At 31.1% G+C, this 21,223-nt stretch overlaps 4 protein-coding genes across 7 annotated transcripts in view; 2 read left to right on the top strand and 2 right to left on the bottom strand.

The window, feature by feature from the left end:
* The window catches only part of LOC122526094, a 75,364-nt gene extending 67,737 nt beyond the window's left edge, over positions 1 to 7,627 (top strand). For all 3 annotated transcript variants that reach the window (XM_043649262.1, XM_043649263.1, XM_043649264.1), the window contains 5 exons: positions 791 to 1,080; positions 3,863 to 4,316; positions 6,187 to 6,499; positions 6,602 to 6,811; positions 6,877 to 7,627. In XM_043649262.1, coding sequence (XP_043505197.1) covers positions 791 to 1,080; positions 3,863 to 4,316; positions 6,187 to 6,499; positions 6,602 to 6,811; positions 6,877 to 7,515 — 1,906 coding nt within the window. In that variant the 3' untranslated portion in view covers positions 7,516 to 7,627. The remainder of the gene's footprint in view (positions 1 to 790; positions 1,081 to 3,862; positions 4,317 to 6,186; positions 6,500 to 6,601; positions 6,812 to 6,876) is intronic.
* Positions 7,628 to 10,604: 2,977 nt separating this feature from the next.
* On the bottom strand, positions 10,605 to 12,730 carry LOC122526093 (zinc transporter 7). 2 transcript variants are annotated; one of them, XM_043649261.1, is made up of 2 exons: positions 12,426 to 12,730; positions 10,605 to 12,246 (listed from the first exon to the last, which is right to left on the bottom strand). In XM_043649261.1, the coding sequence occupies exon 2, from the start codon at positions 12,204 to 12,206 to the stop codon at positions 11,151 to 11,153; it is 1,056 nt and encodes a 351-aa protein (XP_043505196.1). In that variant the 5' UTR covers positions 12,207 to 12,246; positions 12,426 to 12,730; the 3' UTR covers positions 10,605 to 11,150. The 2 variants fall into 2 exon arrangements, with proteins under 2 accessions (XP_043505196.1, XP_043505194.1); XM_043649259.1 differs by having other exon boundaries at positions 12,546 to 12,730.
* Positions 12,731 to 13,435: 705 nt separating this feature from the next.
* Positions 13,436 to 15,559, bottom strand: LOC122526092 (exodeoxyribonuclease). The gene is made up of 7 exons (XM_043649258.1): positions 15,410 to 15,559; positions 14,883 to 15,332; positions 14,666 to 14,792; positions 14,440 to 14,583; positions 14,107 to 14,250; positions 13,850 to 14,030; positions 13,436 to 13,642 (listed from the first exon to the last, which is right to left on the bottom strand). Exons 1-7 carry the CDS (start codon positions 15,437 to 15,439, stop codon positions 13,525 to 13,527), a joined length of 1,194 nt encoding a protein of 397 aa, XP_043505193.1. The 5' UTR covers positions 15,440 to 15,559; the 3' UTR covers positions 13,436 to 13,524.
* Positions 15,560 to 16,608: 1,049 nt separating this feature from the next.
* LOC122526091 (ATP-dependent RNA helicase DHX30-like) lies at positions 16,609 to 20,759 on the top strand. Its single transcript, XM_043649257.1, has 10 exons — positions 16,609 to 16,643; positions 16,724 to 17,109; positions 17,172 to 17,353; positions 17,446 to 18,465; positions 18,574 to 18,915; positions 19,004 to 19,248; positions 19,382 to 19,592; positions 19,665 to 19,851; positions 19,948 to 20,030; positions 20,117 to 20,759. The coding sequence occupies exons 2-10, from the start codon at positions 16,906 to 16,908 to the stop codon at positions 20,304 to 20,306; spliced, it is 2,664 nt and encodes an 887-aa protein (XP_043505192.1). The 5' UTR covers positions 16,609 to 16,643; positions 16,724 to 16,905; the 3' UTR covers positions 20,307 to 20,759.
* Positions 20,760 to 21,223: the final 464 nt, after the last annotated feature.

Genomic DNA, 21,223 nt, shown 5'->3' with positions numbered 1-21,223 from the left:
AAGATCAAAGTAAGAGGAGAATCGGGAAGTTGCGATAACGAGCCAGCAGATATATCGCGGAAAATCTTCCTCCGAGTCGTTGGAGCCCTTTTCGGTAGGGGTACTTGCCTCGGAGGCAAACGGAAGTCAGTAGTTCTCTCTCCCTTTTAGTCTTTCCCTCGCAGTACCGACCCCTGCGAGTTCTCCCGGATTCGCGAGAAGGAACGAAGAAAATCAGGAAAGAAGAGGTCAAAAAGAGGAGAAGAAGACAAACGAAACTAAACGAAACGAAACGAAAGGAGAGAATTCGTGACGATGATTAAGGAGAGAGGATCAAATAGAAACGGAGAAATGAAAAGGAAAGAATCGTTGAAACTGGAAAAGCTTGAAGAAAAAAGAAGAGATGCCATGGTTAAAGATCGGTCCCTCTCTTTCTCTCCCTTACTTTTTCTTTCTTACATTAGAATGAAAAACGTCCGACGTGCCTCTTAATTTTCCGCCATCACCGCCAGCAACCAGCATTAAATAAAAGATTCTCTCTCTTTCTTTTCTTATTCTTATGAGGCAGATTTCTTCGCTCGCTTTAATCTCTTTGTCACTTCTTATACGTCATCTTGTCTCTCTAGATCTCCTTACGTTTCAAGAGAAATAGTAAGAACTATGACTCGAAAAAATCATTTCAATCGTATATTTCTAATTGTTACGAGTGTTATATCGGACATTGTCCTATTCTATTTTGTTCAATGAAAAAAACAATTTTTACGAAGAGAAATATTGAAAAATGTGTTTTTTTTTGTTGTTGAAATTTTAGATTAGAATGTGTGGTGAACGTGTTGTGTCGTGGCCTGAGTCATGCTTCTAATAGCTTGGCACGTTTGGTCCTCGACATGAATCTGTCCGGGGAACAAGTATCACGGATCTGCGATGCACTTCGCGGCTGCGTTCAAGTACAGGCACTGCACTTGCCCCATTTGGGTTGCGGCTCGGAGGGCCTCGCCTCCGTTGCCGAGTTGCTCAAGGAGAGACCCCTTCTTGCTCTCAATCTAGCCGGAAGTTGGGGCTCTAAGAACGAAGATCCTTCTAGTTCGGGAATCAGTATGGGTAAAAACGCGTACAATTAATATATTATAATAATAATTCTTTTTTACTCTATCGTATTATTACGTTGCAAATGATTCGTCATTTGAATTCGTTATGACGAAAAATCGATTTAAACTATGACAAAATACGTAAGTTAATGCTAATGATTCTAAGGAGGATTACCGTCTATTACTCGACATACGTCGAAACTTTAACTCGATAACTATCAACTCGGAATTAGAGAAACTTAGATTTGAAATTGCTTAGAGAGGACCGATGACACCGGTTTAAAGTCCGATATGCGCATATATAGGGCATTCCAAAAAAGATCCACTGAATATTTATACGACATATAGTAGCGTACGCTACTCCGCGCCATGTTAAGCTCTAAATTTTTCATCCCACCTATGTATATTTTTCCTTTAATTTATTTTTTTGGAAACGCTCGAGTATATTGGGTCTTACCGCTTGCACAGTCTATACTCTATGGAATTGTTTTTACTCGCAATATATATATAGGGTGTTCTATATACGAATGTGTATTATTTGGAACACCCTTTGCGCGCGCGCGCGCGTGTGGTATATATACGTAGGAACTCCCCGTTGGCATTTTACTTAGAGAACTCGAAAGTTTAACCCTTTTGAACTTTAAGCTGTGGATAGTAGTAATGGGGAACGGTAGTGATAGCGGTAGAACCATTTGCTTCTACTAGCTTCGAAGCAAATTCTGATCGTGAAACACCGATGTGAAAAGTGCTTCTAGATACGAACGAGAATAACCCGTAGGAAATTATAATCCGGAGAAAAGCGTTCGCTTAGTTTTCTCCCCTTCCTTTGAGAATGTTCTTAACGCAATATACGAGTACTTCGTTATCGTTCTTTTTCTTAGACTTCCGAACGATCGGAAAAGTAATTAACGGATGAAAATGATTATTGAATTATCGTTATATAGTCTCTTAGTTTTACAATCGCGGAAAAGAATGGTCTCGCCGGGATAATTTTCAATACGAGTATAATTACGCTTGCCAGATATTTGTTTCCAACGATAGGATCTCGCATAATACCACAGTCGAACAAATATCCAAATAGTCGAATAATTTATCCTACTTACATAATTGGTATGAACGAGCAATCGAATAGAATTTTTGGGAAAGAACAAAATACCATTGGGCGAGACTATCGGGTGAAATTGAAATATCCAAATTTCATTCGTCGGTGATTCGAATAGGAGGTCTTCCCTTAAGGGACACCTTCCTTAGAGAGGATTCGTTTAATATAGCACGCTCGGAAACAAAGCGAAAGAGACTTATCTGGGAAAAGAAAGAAAAAGACAGATCGATAAATAGAACGCGGGTTAGCGTCCAACATAATTTCCGCTTGCGAAGCAACCTATTAATCATCTCTCTGAGAAATGCTGCTCTTTCTCTCTTTGTCCGTCTCTTTTCATTAGCTTCTCTCATAGTTACATCCAACAAAACCCCATATCTTTTCTCTACGGACAAACGAGAGAATTTGTCTAACGATTCCTGTCATTTTTGATCCTGTAATATTACCAAATATAATATTACCGTACAATCAATTCATTCGCGTTTATATGTATATGAAATGAAATACTCGATAGTTGTTTACCGATATTCGTTAAAAGCATAAAAAGAAATCTGTTAGAGAAAGAGAACGTATGCTAAGCTTTCTTTGAATTTTTCAACTACGTTATTTGAAATCGATAGGAGAATAGTAACTGGTATCGCATTTAAATAAACATCATCCTATTCTATGGAAGAAAAAGTACCTTAAATAACTTAAAAAATAATCTTTTGTTATTTTTCGATAGCAACAATCGAGTTTATTCTCGGTAAAGCGACTTTTATTTGTTAAAAAAAGATATATGAAAGAAAAGAACGCAAAGTGAAATTGAATATGAATATTGAATCGAAAAGTTAGCATCGTAGCGTCCACGTACGGTAGTGATGTATAATTCACTCACCATCGGTGGAACTATTTTCCTTTGGGATCTTTGTCGTTAATTAATCGAGTCAATTCGGATAACTCGGGTGAAAAGGTAACGGTTCGTATCGTTGATTGCGAGAGTTTAAATCGTTTCACCACTCTCGATGCACTTTCCATCAAGCGACGAAGGTACTTTCTTTGTACTCCTCCCCCAGCCATCTTTTTTTCAACACGCTTTATTACTTTCCTGCCTTACGCTCCATTAACAAATATGAAACGTAAATTGGCTGACCAAGCGTAAACGTTTTCTATATTCCCTTCGTCAAAGAGAATAAGAAAGAAAAAAAAACCAGACAAATGGATTGTTTCTTTTTTGTCTCTCTCTCTCTCCCTCTCTCCCTCCCTTTCTTTCTCCATCCATCTATCCATCTCTCTATTTCTATCTCTTTCTTGGCACTTCGAGAAAATAGGTCAACGTTCATCTGAATTTATCGGGATGCCTCGGAACCGTAATATAAATTATATTTCTCTCATCTTAAATCTTTTGGTAAACTTAGCCGGTGGGAAAATTGTAAGAGCATAAAAATCTTCCGCTCTTCTATAATAATATTCACGTTTTGCCAACGCTAATAAAACTACTCATTATTCTATCTCGCAAAAGTTTAGCAAAGGTAAACTTTTATTAAGCTCCGACGAGAGAATTGAATTATTCGATATCTTTGAACGATTATACATAGTTTATATCGATATATATATATACGTTCATCGTAAAGATAAGCAAATTGAGTTAATGCTTGGAATAAATGGCGTTGGTGCGTCGAAGAACTTGAAAAATATACATATTTGAGTTTTGTAGGTTCGGGTTCTGGATCCGGTAGTAGTGGATACGCCTCGAGCATCCTCGGCACTCTTCCCTTAAATCGTTGCTACTCTTCCTTACCGCGTGGTGCTTTGGCAGCTTATGGAAGTTTAACCAGGCCAGCAACCTTACCAAGATTACCTTTCGGATTGGGTCTCGGGCTTGGTCTTGGTCCAACGACCGCTCATGGACACGGCGGCGGACACGGTACTGGTAACGCTACCGGACCTACCGGTTCCCCTGCTACTGTCCCTGCTTCGACGGCAAACGAAAATGCCGCCGCCAGTGCTACCGGAAACGCAGCTTTACCGCAAAATGATAGCAATGGAAGTAGCAAGCGAAACAGCGACAGCGTACTTTGTCATCGACCACCTCTTATGCATCCATTACCTACTTGCGACGTCGCCAATCATCAGGGTACCGGATTTCATGAAATCTTCAATGCTATTAGGTAAACTACTTATCGAAATGTTCTAAATAATATGATAGCGGAGTTAGAGTCCGGTATTTTTCATTTATCCAGGTATCTTACCGAGTAGTCGACAAACTTCAACTTTTATAAATTCTAATTCAAAGTAAACAAAATAATAGAGTAATGCACTTTATAGACAAAAATATCTAATTGTAAATTTCTAAAATATTTATACAGCGCTGTTTGAACGAGCTCGATGTGGAAAGACTTGCATTTCCAATGTTACGTACACATAGTTAACTTGGAAAGTAAAAAAACTTTGAATCTAGAATTTTACTCGTTGACGATAAAAAAAAATGCTCTAGGAGCATGAATGAACCAGAGCAGGGATAAATGAGTTATGGAAATTTAGTGTAAGAGACGATGGAGAATGGCTACCGAAGAAATTAAAGGAACTTTCATGGAAGAAAGTTTGACGCGCGTTCTCTCTCTCTCTCTCTCTCTCTCTCATACTTTTACTCGAGGAGGAGAGATGCGTTCTCGAAGCAAGGTCGCTAACTTTGTACGCGTTCTTCGTCCTTCTCTCGAAACTAGAAAGATATCGGGAACCTTCGATTATAACGAAACTTTCGTCATCGAACTTTTAGCCGCTCTATAATTCGTGAATTCAAAGTTTAACCGATCGAACGACAAACCGACGTCCTATGGATTTTTTTCAATTTCTCTCCAACCAATTCAATTTATGCGTTTATTATTATGCGTTTTTTTTTTGCTTTTATTATTAATTCATTTTAATTTGATAAAGCAAAGTTCGCAAATTGTAGGTAGTCGAGTTTTGTAATTAAGTGCAAACAGTTAATAACAAAATAGAGGAAAGCAGACATTTATCGATACAAAACATTAATCATTTTACGCCATTAAATCGGAAAAGAATTTGTTATCGTCATTTAACTATCAAACGAATTCTCGAGCATGATTCATTTATAATTACAAATCGTACAATATATTTTTAATTAAAAACGAGTACCAGCTGGGCTCGACTATTTTACTTCCCATTTTTCTTCTACCTCCATCCTTTTTTCTCAGGCCCATTCACTTTCGTCTGTCCCGATGAGAATAAATTGAATCTTTCAGGAAAAAGAAAAGAGAACAAAAAAATAGGGAGGAAGAAAATGTTCACGAGGTTATTTCAACCTGCTGGCTTTACACGTACTTTACATTCCATGCGTTCGCGTCTTTCATTAGTTTTCTCCTTTATCTCCTCTTCCTCTTCTCTCTCCCTTCTCTCGTTTTCCTTCCATCATTTTTATTATCACTGATATGTCGATAGCATACGACTTAATTATCTTCTCTAATTTGTTCTCGTTAAAACGTTTGTTCGTTTGTCAAATCTCATACATATTTTATTTGGATATATTTATTTGATAATTATTATATTCGTATATTTTCATTTATTTATAATAGAAATAATATGTGGACATATGCGTGCGCGTAAAATGTTTGTCAAATTCTTCAAATATTCTATTACTTACTAATAGTCGCTTTAAAATCTAACAACGCGTTATTTGTGAGATTAGTTGTCACGTTGGGTTCGTACGACGGTGGATCGTTACGATAAAAGGGAAAACGAGATATCTCCTTCGATTTTTACAGCCGATTGGTGTTAATGAGATAAAAATGATTATACGGATCATTGATCGTGACTAAGGTTGACTGGAAAATATCAAAAGCTGCGGTTACTTTTATCGACGATATCCGATTTTATATTTTGATCCAATGATCGATGATTGCATTTCGATCAATTATCCGATAATGTAATATACATTAATTATTATAAATGCACAATTCGCACATAAATTATCAAGGAAGAACATTTACTGATCAAAGAAATAATTGATTGCGTTTACAGAGAGCCCAGCTGTAAGCTGAGATCATTGAACGTGTCTAAATGTCTTTTGGGCGGCTTAGATGCTGGCTGTTTAGGAGAAACTATAAGAAAAGCGCGACACTTGGATGCTCTTAGAGCTGCTGGTGCTTCGAAACCAGCTGACGTTATGCCGCTCGTCCTGGCCTTGACAGAGGCACCCTGTCTTCAACTTCTCGATCTAGCTAGTCCAAGACTAGCCCTTGACGATCATCCATCTAGACTTCTCTGCCAAGCACTCGCTAGGAATACAACTTTAAGGCTTCTCAGTCTCGAGGGTTGGACCTTCAGAATAGAAGTAAGCTTGGTCTTGAGAATTATGAAAAAATGATCCGATCGTTTGCTCCAAATGTTATCGCGAGGAATGAGTATATATGTACGTGTGTATGTGTGCATATAGGAATCCGAAACGCTATCAGTATTCTCAGAGTTATTGAGATATACGAACGTGAGGGAATTGAGTCTATGTAATGCTCGCCTCCACCTGGCGGTCCACGAAGGTCCTCTCGCGAGATTAGGACGTCGCGACGATGCTGGTGCCGAATTACTACGAGCTGCACCCCCACCAGCTTGCCCTGCTATCGTCTTTCTCAGATTAGCTGGATTCCAGGTTGGTTAAAGACGATTTTCAGTTATATATTGGGCATTTCGTTTCACTATCTTTCGTGATTGTAGGTGACGGTAAACGATCGACTGGCATTACGCGGTCCTCTACTACTTCCATTCTTAGCAGGCTTCACCGGTTTAAGCGAGCTCGACCTGTCGTTAGACAAATCAGCCATAGGAGGTAGCAGTGGATCCTTATTGTTCATCGATGATAAAATACTTCAACAATTTTTTGCTTGTCTCTCTTCGCACTTCCGTAATTTACAATCATTACGAATCAGTTTCTGGCGTATCAGTTTAGAAGACAGCGAAAGGACAATGCGCCAAATAGCAAAATATATCAAACTTTGTAATCTGAGTTTTCTCAAGATGAATGGCTTGATCGTCACTGACAGCGCTAAAAAAACACAAATGGAACATGTTTTTATTCAAACGATTATTATGAATCTTCAATATCTTACTTGGCTTTGTTTAGACGGTATCGAAATCACGGAGAAACAAGCATCGAGCATTGGTAAATGTACGAGAGATCGTTACACGGGCAGTTGTTTTGAGATCAGTGCTAAAGACGTTAATGTAAAATCGGTCAAAGCTTTCGTAGCAGCCATCGAAGAAGGTGGCAAAGCTGAAGTTGTTTATACCGGTGGTTCCAATTGTCGATTGAAAATTACTATGTTACAGAAGAGCGCTAAAAACAAAAAGAAGTGAATACGATAAATAAAAAAAAAGGAACAAGAGTCAGAATTTAAAATGAAAAATTAAATACGAACAGGTTGGATCCTGTCAAAGTAGAAATGTTCCTAGCAAGGCATATTAAAAAGAAAGAAAGCTACTATTAATAGAATAGAAGAAAGTCGGAAGCGAGTTGATGAAGAATTAACAAAAGAAATATATATATATTGATTTTTATGTTTCTTTTTTAAGAGGACTGTTTTTTTTAGCAAACGAACAGTTGTTTAGATTTTTATTTTTTTAAATAAATAGTGCACAGGAGATAAGAATTGGGACCAGAATCTCCAGGTCCTCTACAAAATGAATGCTGATGATGACGATGATGATATTTATTTCCTCAAATTATTCAAAGATTAATTGTTTGATAAATAAAATAAATAAAGTAGAATTTTTTGAGAAAAAGAAGAAGGAAAAAAAGAACAACTGACTCGATACGGCTTCATTAATTATCTAGAGAACATTTTTCTTTTGTTATTTCTATTTCTTGCCAGAAATCGTAGCTATTAATCATAGCAAGACCAAGATTAATAATAATACATGCGTCTTATTTTCTCGATTGGAATGTTTATTAAAGAAGAGGCTGTTACGACTGCGATAATTATTACGTTCATCATTGTTAGATGGATTGTATAATAAGATACGACTCAGAGTAATATATTATTATTATTATTATTATCATTAGTATATTATATCGTCGATATTATTAAATGTTGTATATGGAAGTTACGATTGAAAATTAAGAAAAAATAAATAAAAAGAAAATAAAGTCAAGAAATAGAAGAGAGATAAAAAAACAGGTTTAAGGCAAGTGACATATTGTTGGAATTTTAGAGAAATTTTATATTATAAATTTTAACCCTAATAAATCCAAAATAGATATGAGAGAGAGAGAGAGAGAGAAAGAGAAAATCAAAAAGTCGATAAATTGTAATTTTATGAGATATATATATACACGACGATTCGTCTGTATGTACAGTTACGAGATATACCGTTCGAAGAAGAAACTGCCAAATCACGTCGTAGAATTAACGCGTAGTTAATAATAATTATACCTTGTTGTATTTCTGAGATATTTCAGAACACTAACGTGAGATTAATAATTCTCGATATTTGGCTTAAGTATTCGATCATTTGCGTACCAAACGCACAAACCGTACTGCCATAGATCCGATCTATTAAAAACAAATTGTATTAGAAAAAAGATCAAGAAACATCGATGGAGGAAGAGAAGATGATTCAACATAACTTATAATTATTTTTTAATCAGCTTCGTCAGATTTTATTCTATATATTGTTTCTTCTGACATTTTAATATTCGAGTGATTTTACAATGGTAGACCTTTTATCTTTTACTTATCCTTAGACACATATTAACGCATACGCTCGTTATTATTCTATATCGTATAGATAGAGAAGAATTTTTCTATTATCTGCCACGTACAAAACACCACTAATAATCATAACCGTTAAGAAAATTCCTTTTGAAATATTACATGTCATATTTGTGGGCCTACTTTACAATAAAGAAAGAATGAAAGAATGGAAGACGGAGAAAAAGAAAAGAAACTAATTAAATATGTAATCGTTTTAACGAGATCTACTTTACCCCCGATACCGTTGGTATCGTCAGTAAAATCGTTACCATACACTACTCGTTATCGTCTGTGAAGATTATTTAATATAGATTTAACGCTATCGAAACTTTGACGTGCGAAATCGACTCGAAGTAATTTTATTATAAACCTTTATGTATTTATATGTGTATACATATCCTTTAAAATAAATGTAATATGTATTTAAGATTATATCTACGCTATTATACACACACACACACACACATGCACGCACACAAACACCTCATATATTAAGATACATACATTACTGCTCGTTAAAATTTTCAAAAAGGGTAAAAATGATTTTAAAACTTCGTTAATAGTATTTTTGATTACTATCAACTTTTTCGGATAAACATACTATTTTTCTTCTCTTCGTTCTTTGTATTATTATTATTTTTTTTTACATACCTTTCTTATATTATATATTAAGATTTTAAAAATATAACAATATGAGAAACCTTCTGGTTGAAAATTACTATAGCGGTGCAATGCCTCATATAATTTTCACCACGGCATGATAAAAATGACAAATAAGTTCCTTTTTATGATTTATCATAAAACAATCGTTGTATATACAAAGTAGACCATATAAATGGGAATACATAAATATCTTCCTTATTTACGACTCTATGAAAAAACTTTACAGGATGAGGTTGCACTATTTTAAGGGTCAAATGTAATGGCAAATAAAAAATATTTTTGGGTCATTTTTTTAATAAGATTTCCAGGTCATCGGTATTGTTTTTAAATGGAACTACATATTTTTTTGCGATATTTTTATAGAACATGACAAAACGAATAAAAATGATCTTCATAACTATATCATTTGGATCATTTATTCTCAAGATATTTAAATCTCATATCGCTATATTATATATATTTTAATTATTGCAAAGTAAAAATCATTTCTTTAAAAGTCACTGAATTTCGTGCTAGTATTGTAGATTAGATTTTTAACGGGAAAAATTATTAATGTAACTTTCATTAATGATAGATCTACGTCATGGAATGTACATATTTTATTTCTTTTTCGTTTCCCTATTATAAACTGCATATTCGATTGAAAAATCTTTTATAATCGTAAAATTACATAATTATTTATAGTTATCTATGTTTAACTCATCGTCCATTAATAATACTGCATTATATCTGCACATATACGTATAAAATATAATGTTTTAATTAAATCCATCGATAAAGAAAGTTAATTACAAAAGAAAGTAAATTATACATGCGTACATTTTGTTGTTAAATATAGAAACTAAATGATTGATGTTTCTTAAAAGATTTCTTCAAAATTATATAATTCTATTGGTTTTAATATGATTATAATTACATTAGACTGAAGATTTTTTACAATATTAAAGGTGATAATTTATAATGAAATAACACTTCTATTACAAAATAAGTTTTTTTTTATATAAATCGTATTACGTATAAATGACTTTAATGAAATATTTAAAATCTTCTATTTTTGTTTATTCTTAGACGATAGTATCAGCCGAAATCACTAACACGGTTTGAAAATGATAATCTTCTATCTACAAATTTCTTCTAATCAATAGGTATAGATTACGAGAAGAACATCCAAATCTCAAAAAAGATCTATACGCATTGATATAAAAGCACAAAAAAGTAGAAGTTTATCAACTATATATTGAAATGCAACATTATTTGAATTTATATACTTTCTATAGAGCACCATGCTCAAAATATTAGGAAACAGTAGTTCAGAGCTTTAGGACTGAAAGGTCCTATAGTGATAGCTCCAATGGTTGACAATTTTCAAATAATATATATGTATTATTTTTAAATAATTTGTAATTGAAATTGATATTCGCCTCTATTTAAAACTAAGCAACCGCACAGACTCAAAATCGCAAAAATAATTTGCGTAAATGCTGTATTTCTTGCGCCTCTTTGACAAATTCCGCAAGTAAATACACTTCTGGAGCATTTATAAGAACACTTTACGACACATATATTTCTAATAGATCACATGGGTGCATAATCCAATTGCACCGTTAATTGCCTCACACCTGCCGCTTGAAAAATCATTTGAGTATGCGCAACCACGTACTTTGGATCTACAGTTCGTGCTACTTCCAGTTTTATACAACCGACATAAACGTCAGAACAAAGCGTCCAGAAATGTGGTTCTTGTACACTATAAACTCCAGCCAATTGGGTCACTTTATTGTAGCACTGTGGTAAAACATGATCCAAAGCTATAGGTTGTCTTTGCATAAGAATCTCCCAAGATTCTTTCATTAATGAGAGTACACTTAACACTATCAATATTGCAATGACCATGGAACAAATAGGATCAGCTATCATCCAACCAAACATTTGCATTAAGACAGCTGATATAATTACTCCTACAGATCCCAAAGTATCTGCTAGTATGTGTAGAAAAACTCCTTTCATAATTTGAGAATTATTACTACTAAAAGTTGAATCTATTTCGATATCATGATGATTGTGACTATGATTATGATTCAAATGAGAATGGTCATGCCCGCTACTATGAGAATGCGAATGACCATGACCACCATGACCGTGTCCATGTCCATGTTGAAAGGCATAGATTCCTATTAAATTCACTAAGAGTCCCAGCAGAGAAACAGCAAAGAGTCTTTCGTGTTTTATCTCAGGTGGCTCGATAGCTCTTTCAACAGCTTCGGACATTATAAAGAGCGCAACGAACAATAGTAGTAATCCATTAACGAATCCACCCAATACTTCTGCACGTACATAACCGTATGAGTATCGGTCATTGGCTCTCCATTTTGTAATAACCGATGCCGCCAAACCAAATAACAAACCAGTACAATCAAAAAACATGTGGAAACTATCTGAGATTAGGCCCAAACTGTTTGTCCATATTCCATATGATAATTCAACGAAAGCAAAAGATAAATTTAAAATCAGAAGCAAAAATAAGTTTCTGGTATTTTTGTCAGAAAAAATTAAACGCTTCCAACCGAGAAGCTTCTCCTTGATACGACTGCCAAAATTGCATGAATCCTTGTGCGAATGTAGTGGAAGCATTTTGTTTAGGCGCCAGGGTTAATTATATTAAAAACACTCTCTGAAACACACACAAAACAAATAATACATTATTATAATAATCATACATATGCAATAAAAAATATGACAGTATTTATTTCTAACATCTGGTACATAAAAATAACAATTTAAATAGCTCACGGACAACCAATTCTAATTCATTTAAAATCTTTATAATATTTTATTTATAACGAGACTTACATTAACAATAATTATTAATTTATCTTCAAAATTACTCTTAATACCATCGTGAATGTCTAAAGTAGTGTGACACGTTCATGGAAAAATGTTAACCTTTATTTATATTTTTCTAAATCTTACCCCCTTGTACAAAATCCAAAGCACTCAGGGATTACAATTAATCTAATAATAATTTGGATAATTTATGATTCTTCCTTAAAACGAATTCATGACAGCAAATCACTAATAATTCAACTTAAACGATCGTAAAGACATCCGTGGTATCGTCATGCTGTACAACAGCGGTAAGACTACTTATACATACGCGAGTATATCCTACATGTCGCTCAGTTCAATCTTTTTCAGTCGTTAAATAGATAGATAAGTGATTTGCTAGGTCTAACAACAAAATTCTATAAAATCGTTCCATTTTATCAGTTCTAATCGTGTATTTACACAATTTGATAAAATTTCAAAAAAAAAAAAAAAAAAAAATCGTTTATTTTATTATTTTATGATAATTCTTTATAAAATAAAATAAGTCAAATATATTGTATATTTTCTTTACTAGTCGAAAAAATTATTATCGCCTTTACAATTACTTCTAATAAACTTCAAATTATTTTTAGTGACGAGATGATAAGTTATAAATGCCATGTCATTTGATATTCATATCTCGATATAGGTTATTGCCATTATTACAGTTTTTTTAGGTTAACGGGTTACGTTAAAATGTTTTTTAATAACATGAAATTATGTAATGCAGGAAATAAAATATTTTTCTATTCTAGTTGACAGAAAAGTTTCAAATTATGTCACCATAAATTAATCAATTTATTATTTATATAATTGTTAGATCAATTTTGTTTTCCAATTTCATTCAACATTCAACACATATTCTTCGATATAATAGAAAAAGAAGATACATTTTCAAGATCATCGGAGATTAACTCAATGTTACGATTATTATTATAACATAAGAGGGAAATAAAAAACAAATTGAAATTACCTTTCTATTTTTAAAAAGTATATTTTGCAATTAATAGAGCGTATTAAATAATTATTTTTATCATTATATTAAATCAGGAATAATCGATAAAAGAGATGTATGAAATTTAACTTATAAGTTAATGTATAAAACAACTGGGCAGTGATCGCTCCCATAAACGCTGCTTCTTATAATATTATCGCATACTTTGTTTTGGATACGTTCAGATAATAAGAAGTAATCCAGTCTCCTATAAATAAAATAAGTTGACAATAAAAGTATATACGTGTAATTTACATTTTATAACGATTATTAATTTTTAATTCTTTTCTTAAATATCTTATAAAAATATATCATTGTTAACGATGACATATATAAGCTCTTATAACTCAAGCGTGTTAAACTGAATACATGTAAATGGAATAAATGAAAATAAGAGCGATATTTCTAAACTTACCAGCCAATATTTTTACTCCTTGCGTTGGCAAAGTATGACCAAAAAGTATAAGCGCCTACTTTATCCGGATATAACATCCTGAATGTATCGACAAATCCTTGATCTAAAAAGTCAGTCATACCATCTCGTTCTTCTTTAGTAAATCCAGCATTTTTTGTATTGGTTTTAGGATTCGCTAAATCTGTAAAAGATAACGTTGATTTTTTGTTTTTTAAATAATCTTTTATTTATTGAAAATAAAGAATGATTGTATTTACCGATTTCTTGATGAGCCACATTCATATCTCCGCAGATAATGACAGGTTTTTTCTTATCTAATTCTTTAACGTACAATTTGAATTTTTCATTCCATTCTAATCTTTTGGGCATAGTTATCAGCTTCGCTCCAGCATTTGGTACGTCTACAAAATACAATAATTTAATAATATATTAATTAAAGATACATTAGATTCACTCTAAATTACTAATAAATGTAAATATTGTAATTATAAGAATTTGACTACTTCTGCATTATAGTACAATATGATATGATAAAGTATAATACCTTATACGTATATAAAAATTTGTATATATTATTATAAATAACTTACAAACATTTAACAAGAAAAAGTTTGGATATTCTGCCGTAATTAATCTGCCTTCTTCATCGAGCTTTGAATTATTTAAACCGTACTTGACGTTAATAGGTTTTTCTTTTGTATATAAAGCTACACCGCAATAGCCAGCTTTTTTGCCTGTTATAAAGGTAGACACATACGTTAAATAAATTAGTAAATTAATATAATGTACATAAATATGCGTAAGATTTATTTTTACTATCTGTGTAGTAATGATGATATCCTGGCACTTTTACTTCGCTTGGCAGTTTATTAGTATCGCATTTAGTTTCTTGTAGTGCAACAATATCTGCATTTTCCTTGATAATATAATCCATTCCATTTTTCTGTATCATAAAATATCAGTATTGAATTTTCACATTACTTATACGTATGCGATCATATAACTGTACGATAAATACATAAGTAAAATTCACCTTTATTACTGCTCTAATCCCAGAAACATTCCATGTACTTATTTTTAAATTATATTTCATTCCTTCCGCATTAAGTTTATCGCAATCAAAATGAATCTCATTTAAGTTAGTGTCAATTTTATTAAGAGCTGGTTTATTATCAATTTTAGCTTTTTTAGCAATAGGTTCTTCGTTTCCATTTGCTTTACGTTTATTTTTGGAAGCTAGTTCTTTAAAAGAATCGACAATAGGTTTTTTAACAGTTTCTTTAGAATTTTTAACAACTTCTTTATTGACTTCTTTCTCCTTTGCTTTGGTATTTCTTTTAGTAGATTTTTCAGAAATTTTAATTGATTCTTCTGTTTCTTCTGTGGAAGATTCTCCAGATTCCTTATCAGAATCAGAATTCTTTTTTAAAACTATATCAGATGATTTTTTACCTTTAGCAAGTTTACTTTTGGATACATTGGTCTAAAATTAAACAAAAATATTTAATCATTGAAATATTACATTATATTATATTATATCAATGGATATTTTTTACCAACCTTCGACACTTTACTTTTCTTTGGTGGCATATTGATTATTCTTTGACTTTGGATATAAATTAACTTTAATACAAATTCGATATGTGTATATATTAATGTAAACAAAAGAAAGTTATTTTTTAATACACTTTTTATATATCAGATATAATAACATAAATTAATACATTAATATGAAAATTTCATATTTCTACATCGAAAAAATAATAGCCGAATTTAATGGAGAGAAAAGAAAGAGAGAAGAGAAGCCGAATCGCGCGGGATATTTGATGCGCATGTGATTACATATGAAATGTAATTTGTGTCAGTTTTATCAATAGGTAGAAGCAAAAGAACCAAAGTGCAAGGACAATACAAAAAAGTCCCTAGCACCTAGCGTTTTAAATCAATATCGATATCTCGCAAGAATCGATGTTATTTCATTGAAAGGGTGAACTTATATCTAATTCTGTGGTCTAGTATCGAGCGAAACCTAACCTGTATAGTATGATTATACAATAAAAAGTTAACAACGTGCAGAAAAAATGACATAGACAATTAACACAGAATAATAGAAGTTTCATGTGCTGTCCACATGTTTTTTATGACAAATTTATCCTAAATTAAATATATTTTTTGCTTGGTCGTTTTAATGTTTTGTTAGAAAAATGTTTGGTTCTCGAGTGATATTTTGTATTCAAGGAAAAACTCATTATTTGTAAGTCCATATAATTAAAACGAATATTATTTCTTTTGGATATGTCTCATATATATTTATATATGTATATTATTTTATGCAATAGACCTAGAGTTCGATCTCCTCATTTGGTAAGACCACATGAACTATTCATTAAAGAATATCATCCAAGTAAGATAAGGCTATGCAATCATGTAAAAGATATAAAACAAAGATTAGCTTCTAATGTTGTTAAGGTAATCAAATAATGATTATACGTACAAAACTTTTCATTTATTTCTTTTATAATGTTTCAAATAATTGTATTATTTATTGAAGGTAGAAACCATCGATTTGGAAAAACTGAAAAGTTCAAACTCAAAAGTGAAAAGTTCAGAAGAATATGAGAATTTTACGAAAGGCGACTTTTATAAGGTAAATGCGAAATAATAAATATGATTATTTAAATAATGATTTTATCAAGTATTTATATCTCTTAGGGAAATACACGTGAAAAATATGAAAGTGAAAATAAAGCAAATAATGATACAAAATTAACAGAAAATGAAATTTTATATAAAGGTGGAGTATTTATATTCATTAATAAAATTGTCTCTCCGAATAATTACTTAATATATATGTGTATGTTTTATATTTTGTAGATGTATCTAAACTTTACCCAGAAAGCCATAGTGCTGTAGCAAATATTTATCAAATTCTAAACCATGAACTAGGTGACCAAAGTTTACTTCGTATACAATATAAGAGCTGTAAAATTAAAAAACAATTGTTTTGGGAATGTACTTACTTAGTTTCTTGGCCTACAAAAAATTCATTTACTGCAATGAAGGAATCTAAAAAGTCTGCTTCAAATGAGGCAGCATTCAAATGTTTATGCTGGTTGCATGAGCAAGGTAGATTAAAGGATAATAAACCGATAATATATACGAAAGACGAAATACAAGCTAAATCGCACGTACCTGTTCCTATTCATTTGGATTCTGATATTTTGAAGGAAGTCAAAGAATTGCTTCAAATATACAAAGTGGTAAGTCTGCAGTAACATATATATTAGAGATATGAATACCAAAAAATTTCATTTGATTTCAGGATGTGAAAAATATAATTGAATCTCCTAAGTCAAGCAATGATCTTTTTACTTTGCACAAAAGAAATGACATCGATAAAATATCTACATCATTGTCGTATTGCTGTAAACGTAATCAATTACTTCGAGAAAGATCATCTAAAATGGCTAACGAGTATAGTGATCTTCCTATTTTGCAATATAGGTAAGAAAATATATGTGTTTATAAATTTGTACTTATGAATTTCTATGGTAATAACTTATATAAGTAATAATACTTCTCATTATTATTTTCAGGGAAAAGATACTCGAGAAATTGAAAAATGATAAAATTTTATTAATTAGAGGTAGTACGGGTTGTGGTAAAACAACACAAGTACCTCAATTTATAATGGATTCTTATATAAAACAAGGAAATGCTACGGACTGTAATGTTTTGGTATCGCAGCCTCGCAGAATTTCTGCTATTTCTTTAGCAGAACGTATTGCTTCAGAAAGAGGAGAAACTGTTGGGGATGTAGTGGGATATTGTGTACGATTACAGAAACAATATCCACAGTTTCCTGGTGGAATGCTTTTTTGTACCACTGGTATTTTATGTCAAATAATACAAAACAATCCTAATTTGGAAGGATACAGCCATGTTATTTTGGATGAAGTTCACGAACGTACAATGGAAATTGACATACTTTTTGTTTTACTTAAAAGAGCGCTTTTAAATAATCCCTCATTGAAACTTATCGTTATGTCTGCGACTATTAACACTGAATTATTTTCAAAATATTTTAATTGTGATACGATTGATGTACACGGTAAGATGTTCCCTGTTAAAATGCATTTCCTCGAAGATTTTAAGAATATATTACCTACGCCAGAAAAACAAAAGAATCTGGATTTCCATGAAAATGATATAGATAAAAATACAGATATACTAACGATTAATTCCCAACAAATTGTAAGTCTTATAAAATGGATTCTTAATACAAAATCACCTGGTACAATATTATGCTTCTTGCCAGGATGGTTTGAAATTAAGAATGTGAAATCTTTACTTACGATGGATAATTCAATAAAACAAAAATTGTTGATACTCCAGCTTCACTCTAAATTATCGATTGGTAAACAACACAGAATATTTGATCCAGCACCAAAGAACACTATAAAAATTATTTTAGCTACAGATATTGCTGAGACTGGAATTACAGTTCCTGATGTTGTATATGTGATAGATAGTACTATTAAAAATAATCCTATATGGGATAATAACAAACTTAGTATTCAGTCTCAAAGAATATCACAAGCAAATATACAACAAAGGTAATTATTAAGTAAATATTATAATTCATTTATTAATACAAATATTATATATTATTAATAACTGTTTCGTATAAGATATTCTATATATATACATATATACTTATTTAGAAAAGGAAGAGCTGGTCGAGTACAAGCTGGTGAAAGTTATCATTTTATAACAGAAAAGGAATATAATAATTTACGCTATAATCCATTGCCTGAGATATTATTCAGTCCTCTGGAAACAATAATTATTAATATTAAATGTCACACTGATGAGAAGTTTGTAAAATTTTGTGAACATATGATTGAACCACCTAGTCGAAAAGTAATACATAATGCATTAAAAACATTAGTGCAATTAGATATTATTGATGAACATGAACATTTAACTCCATTAGGAAAACGATTAGCACATATTTCTATACATCCGTCTTTAGGCAAGGCTCTAATTCTTTCAACAATTTTTAAGTAAGCCAAAGTAATGTTATACGTATAAAATTTATATTTTACTTTGTAAATAATTTTCTAAAACTAAAAATTATATATATTTTGATAGATGCTCAGAACCTATGCTATCTATTGCTACACTTAATTCCATGGACCAAGATATTTTTGCAAACACATTAAATGATAAATCTTCTAAAAAAGAAGTTAAGGAGCTTTATCATCAAACGAGTGATCATCTTGCTGTGGCTAAGTTATGTGAAGAATGGGAAAAACATTCGAATGAAAGCTATTATAAAAATGAATTGTACTGCGACGAAAAGAATATTAATCCTTTCCGGATGCAATTATTTATGAGTACGTATCTATATTTATAATATATTTTATATATATATATATATATATATATATATATATATATATATATATATATATTTAATCACTATATAAATTTTTAATTTCTTACCGAGTAAATTTTTTTCATTTATAGAATTGCGTGATATGATTTCTAATAGATTGCAGATATATGGTATACAAAATCATGATCATAGCTATGATTTAGAAATGCCTCCAAGTAAAGATACATACTGTGACGAATTGATTTGTGGCATTATGTTGTCTTCTACGAATAAGTTAATTCAAAAAAATGATTTTTCTTATTACAGAGGTATTTTTAAAAAAAGAACTGAATTTAAAAATGAGTACGTATATAAATATCTGTTATAAATAAAAACTAAATGTGTGCGAATATTCTAATAATATATTTATTTCAGGAGTAATCGTCCAGTTAAGATAATGATAGAAAGTGTGAACTATAAAAGAACATCTTGGCCTAGCTCATATTTGACATATCTTCATGGTGTGAATCGTGAAGAAATACCTTACATGCTAGTATATAATTCTAGCATAATATCTCCCTTAACCGTTTTACTTTTCGGTACAGGTTACATATGTAACGAAGTACGTCGTAAATTTTAATTTTGATTTTGATCGTCATTAAAATAATATATGAAAAAGAAAAGAAAAATAAAAATCTATTATTTTTCTATTTTTTAGCCCAAAAACGACTCTGATAATCAGGAAACTATCACTTTTATGTTAGAAGGACGGAAGATACTGAAGTTTTCATGTACATCAGAGTAAATATTTTTTATTTCATTTAATTTTATAAAATTTTAATAACTATCCGTTATAGATATAAATATTAATTGAGAATTTTTTGCAGGGAAGTAGAAATGCTTATATCATTCCGTAAAGTTATTTGGTCTGTAGTCAATTATTTTCTTACAATAGATAATCGTTGTTCCAGTTTGGTTAATGAATTAAGTTTTATGAATGAGTACAGATCAGAAATGTTACGAGTACTTTCTAAAATGTTAGATACAAGTGCTAAACAAAATAAAAAGGTACAATAATAGAAATCGATGAATATTACATGACAAAAAAAAACAAATATCAATATAAATGATTAGTCAATTCGTATAAGATTTCTAATATCATACAAAAACGAATATCTACATCTGTATAATATGTTCGACCAATATTATATAATTTATTTGTGTTGTAAATAAAAAGAAAAAGTTAAAACATAATAATAAAAATAAAATAGACATAGTAATATTTTGTTTGCCATGGCTAGTTAACGGTAGAAGATAAGAGAAGTGAAATGTGCGAGATGAGCTGATGGGATGAATGTTTAATATTAAATAAATTCCTTAAGGAATTCTAATTTCTTTTTCTTATTAAGGTCACCAAGTATTGTATAATATACTTATTATAATTGATAAAATATTTCATGGTGTAAGCGTTCAAATACTTTCGTGAGTCAATGTATATAAATACTAAAGTGATATAAAATATTAACAAAATTAAGTATTCTATTAGATATATAGAAGATTAGTAGTTAATGAGTTTAAGAGTAAGTAAATTTATCTGATTTATATATATATACATTTTGCAGGTACACGGAAGCATGCGCTTCTAATTTCATTAAAAAGAATTTCTTGTATATTAAATGATAAATAATATACAATATTATAAAAAATTCGTGTGTTTTCATAAATACTTAAAAATAAATATTTATAAATATAGTAATGAATTATAAGAATAAATTATAATTTATAACAGTGATAAATTATCAAACAATAAAAAAAGAAAAAGATTGTTAACTAAATTATTATTCAACTTTATATAAAATTTTCGAGAAGATAAAATATACGATATATGTATATGGCAACTATAACAACTGAAAATTTAACTTTTTGTCATTTAATATTATAATTTTTCTTAAATTAATAATAAACTATGACTCGTACAAAGAACTCATTATAAA

This window comes from Polistes fuscatus, unplaced genomic scaffold, assembly GCF_010416935.1.
Source record: "Polistes fuscatus isolate 324 unplaced genomic scaffold, CU_Pfus_HIC Scaffold10, whole genome shotgun sequence".
Lineage (NCBI taxonomy): Eukaryota > Metazoa > Arthropoda > Insecta > Hymenoptera > Vespidae > Polistes > Polistes fuscatus.
This window is presented reverse-complemented; position numbering and strand designations above follow the sequence as displayed.

Coding starts and splice junctions, on each gene's coding strand:
- LOC122526091 (XM_043649257.1), top strand. CDS start 16,906: ATGAAGGAATCTAAAAAGTCTGCTTCAAATGAGGCAGCATTCAAATGT. Junction 18,916..19,003: donor ATTCTTTCAACAATTTTTAA/GTAAGCCAAAGT, acceptor ATATTTTGATAG/ATGCTCAGAACCTATGCTAT. Junction 19,249..19,381: donor CCGGATGCAATTATTTATGA/GTACGTATCTAT, acceptor TTTCATTTATAG/AATTGCGTGATATGATTTCT.
- LOC122526092 (XM_043649258.1), bottom strand. CDS start 15,439: ATGCCACCAAAGAAAAGTAAAGTGTCGAAG. Junction 14,584..14,665: donor TCATCATTACTACACAGATA/GTAAAAATAAAT, acceptor CCTTTATAACAG/GCAAAAAAGCTGGCTATTGC. Junction 13,643..13,849: donor AGGAGTAAAAATATTGGCTG/GTAAGTTTAGAA, acceptor TTTTATTTATAG/GAGACTGGATTACTTCTTAT.
- LOC122526093 (XM_043649261.1), bottom strand. CDS start 12,206: ATGCTTCCACTACATTCGCACAAGGATTCATGCAATTTTGGCAGTCGT.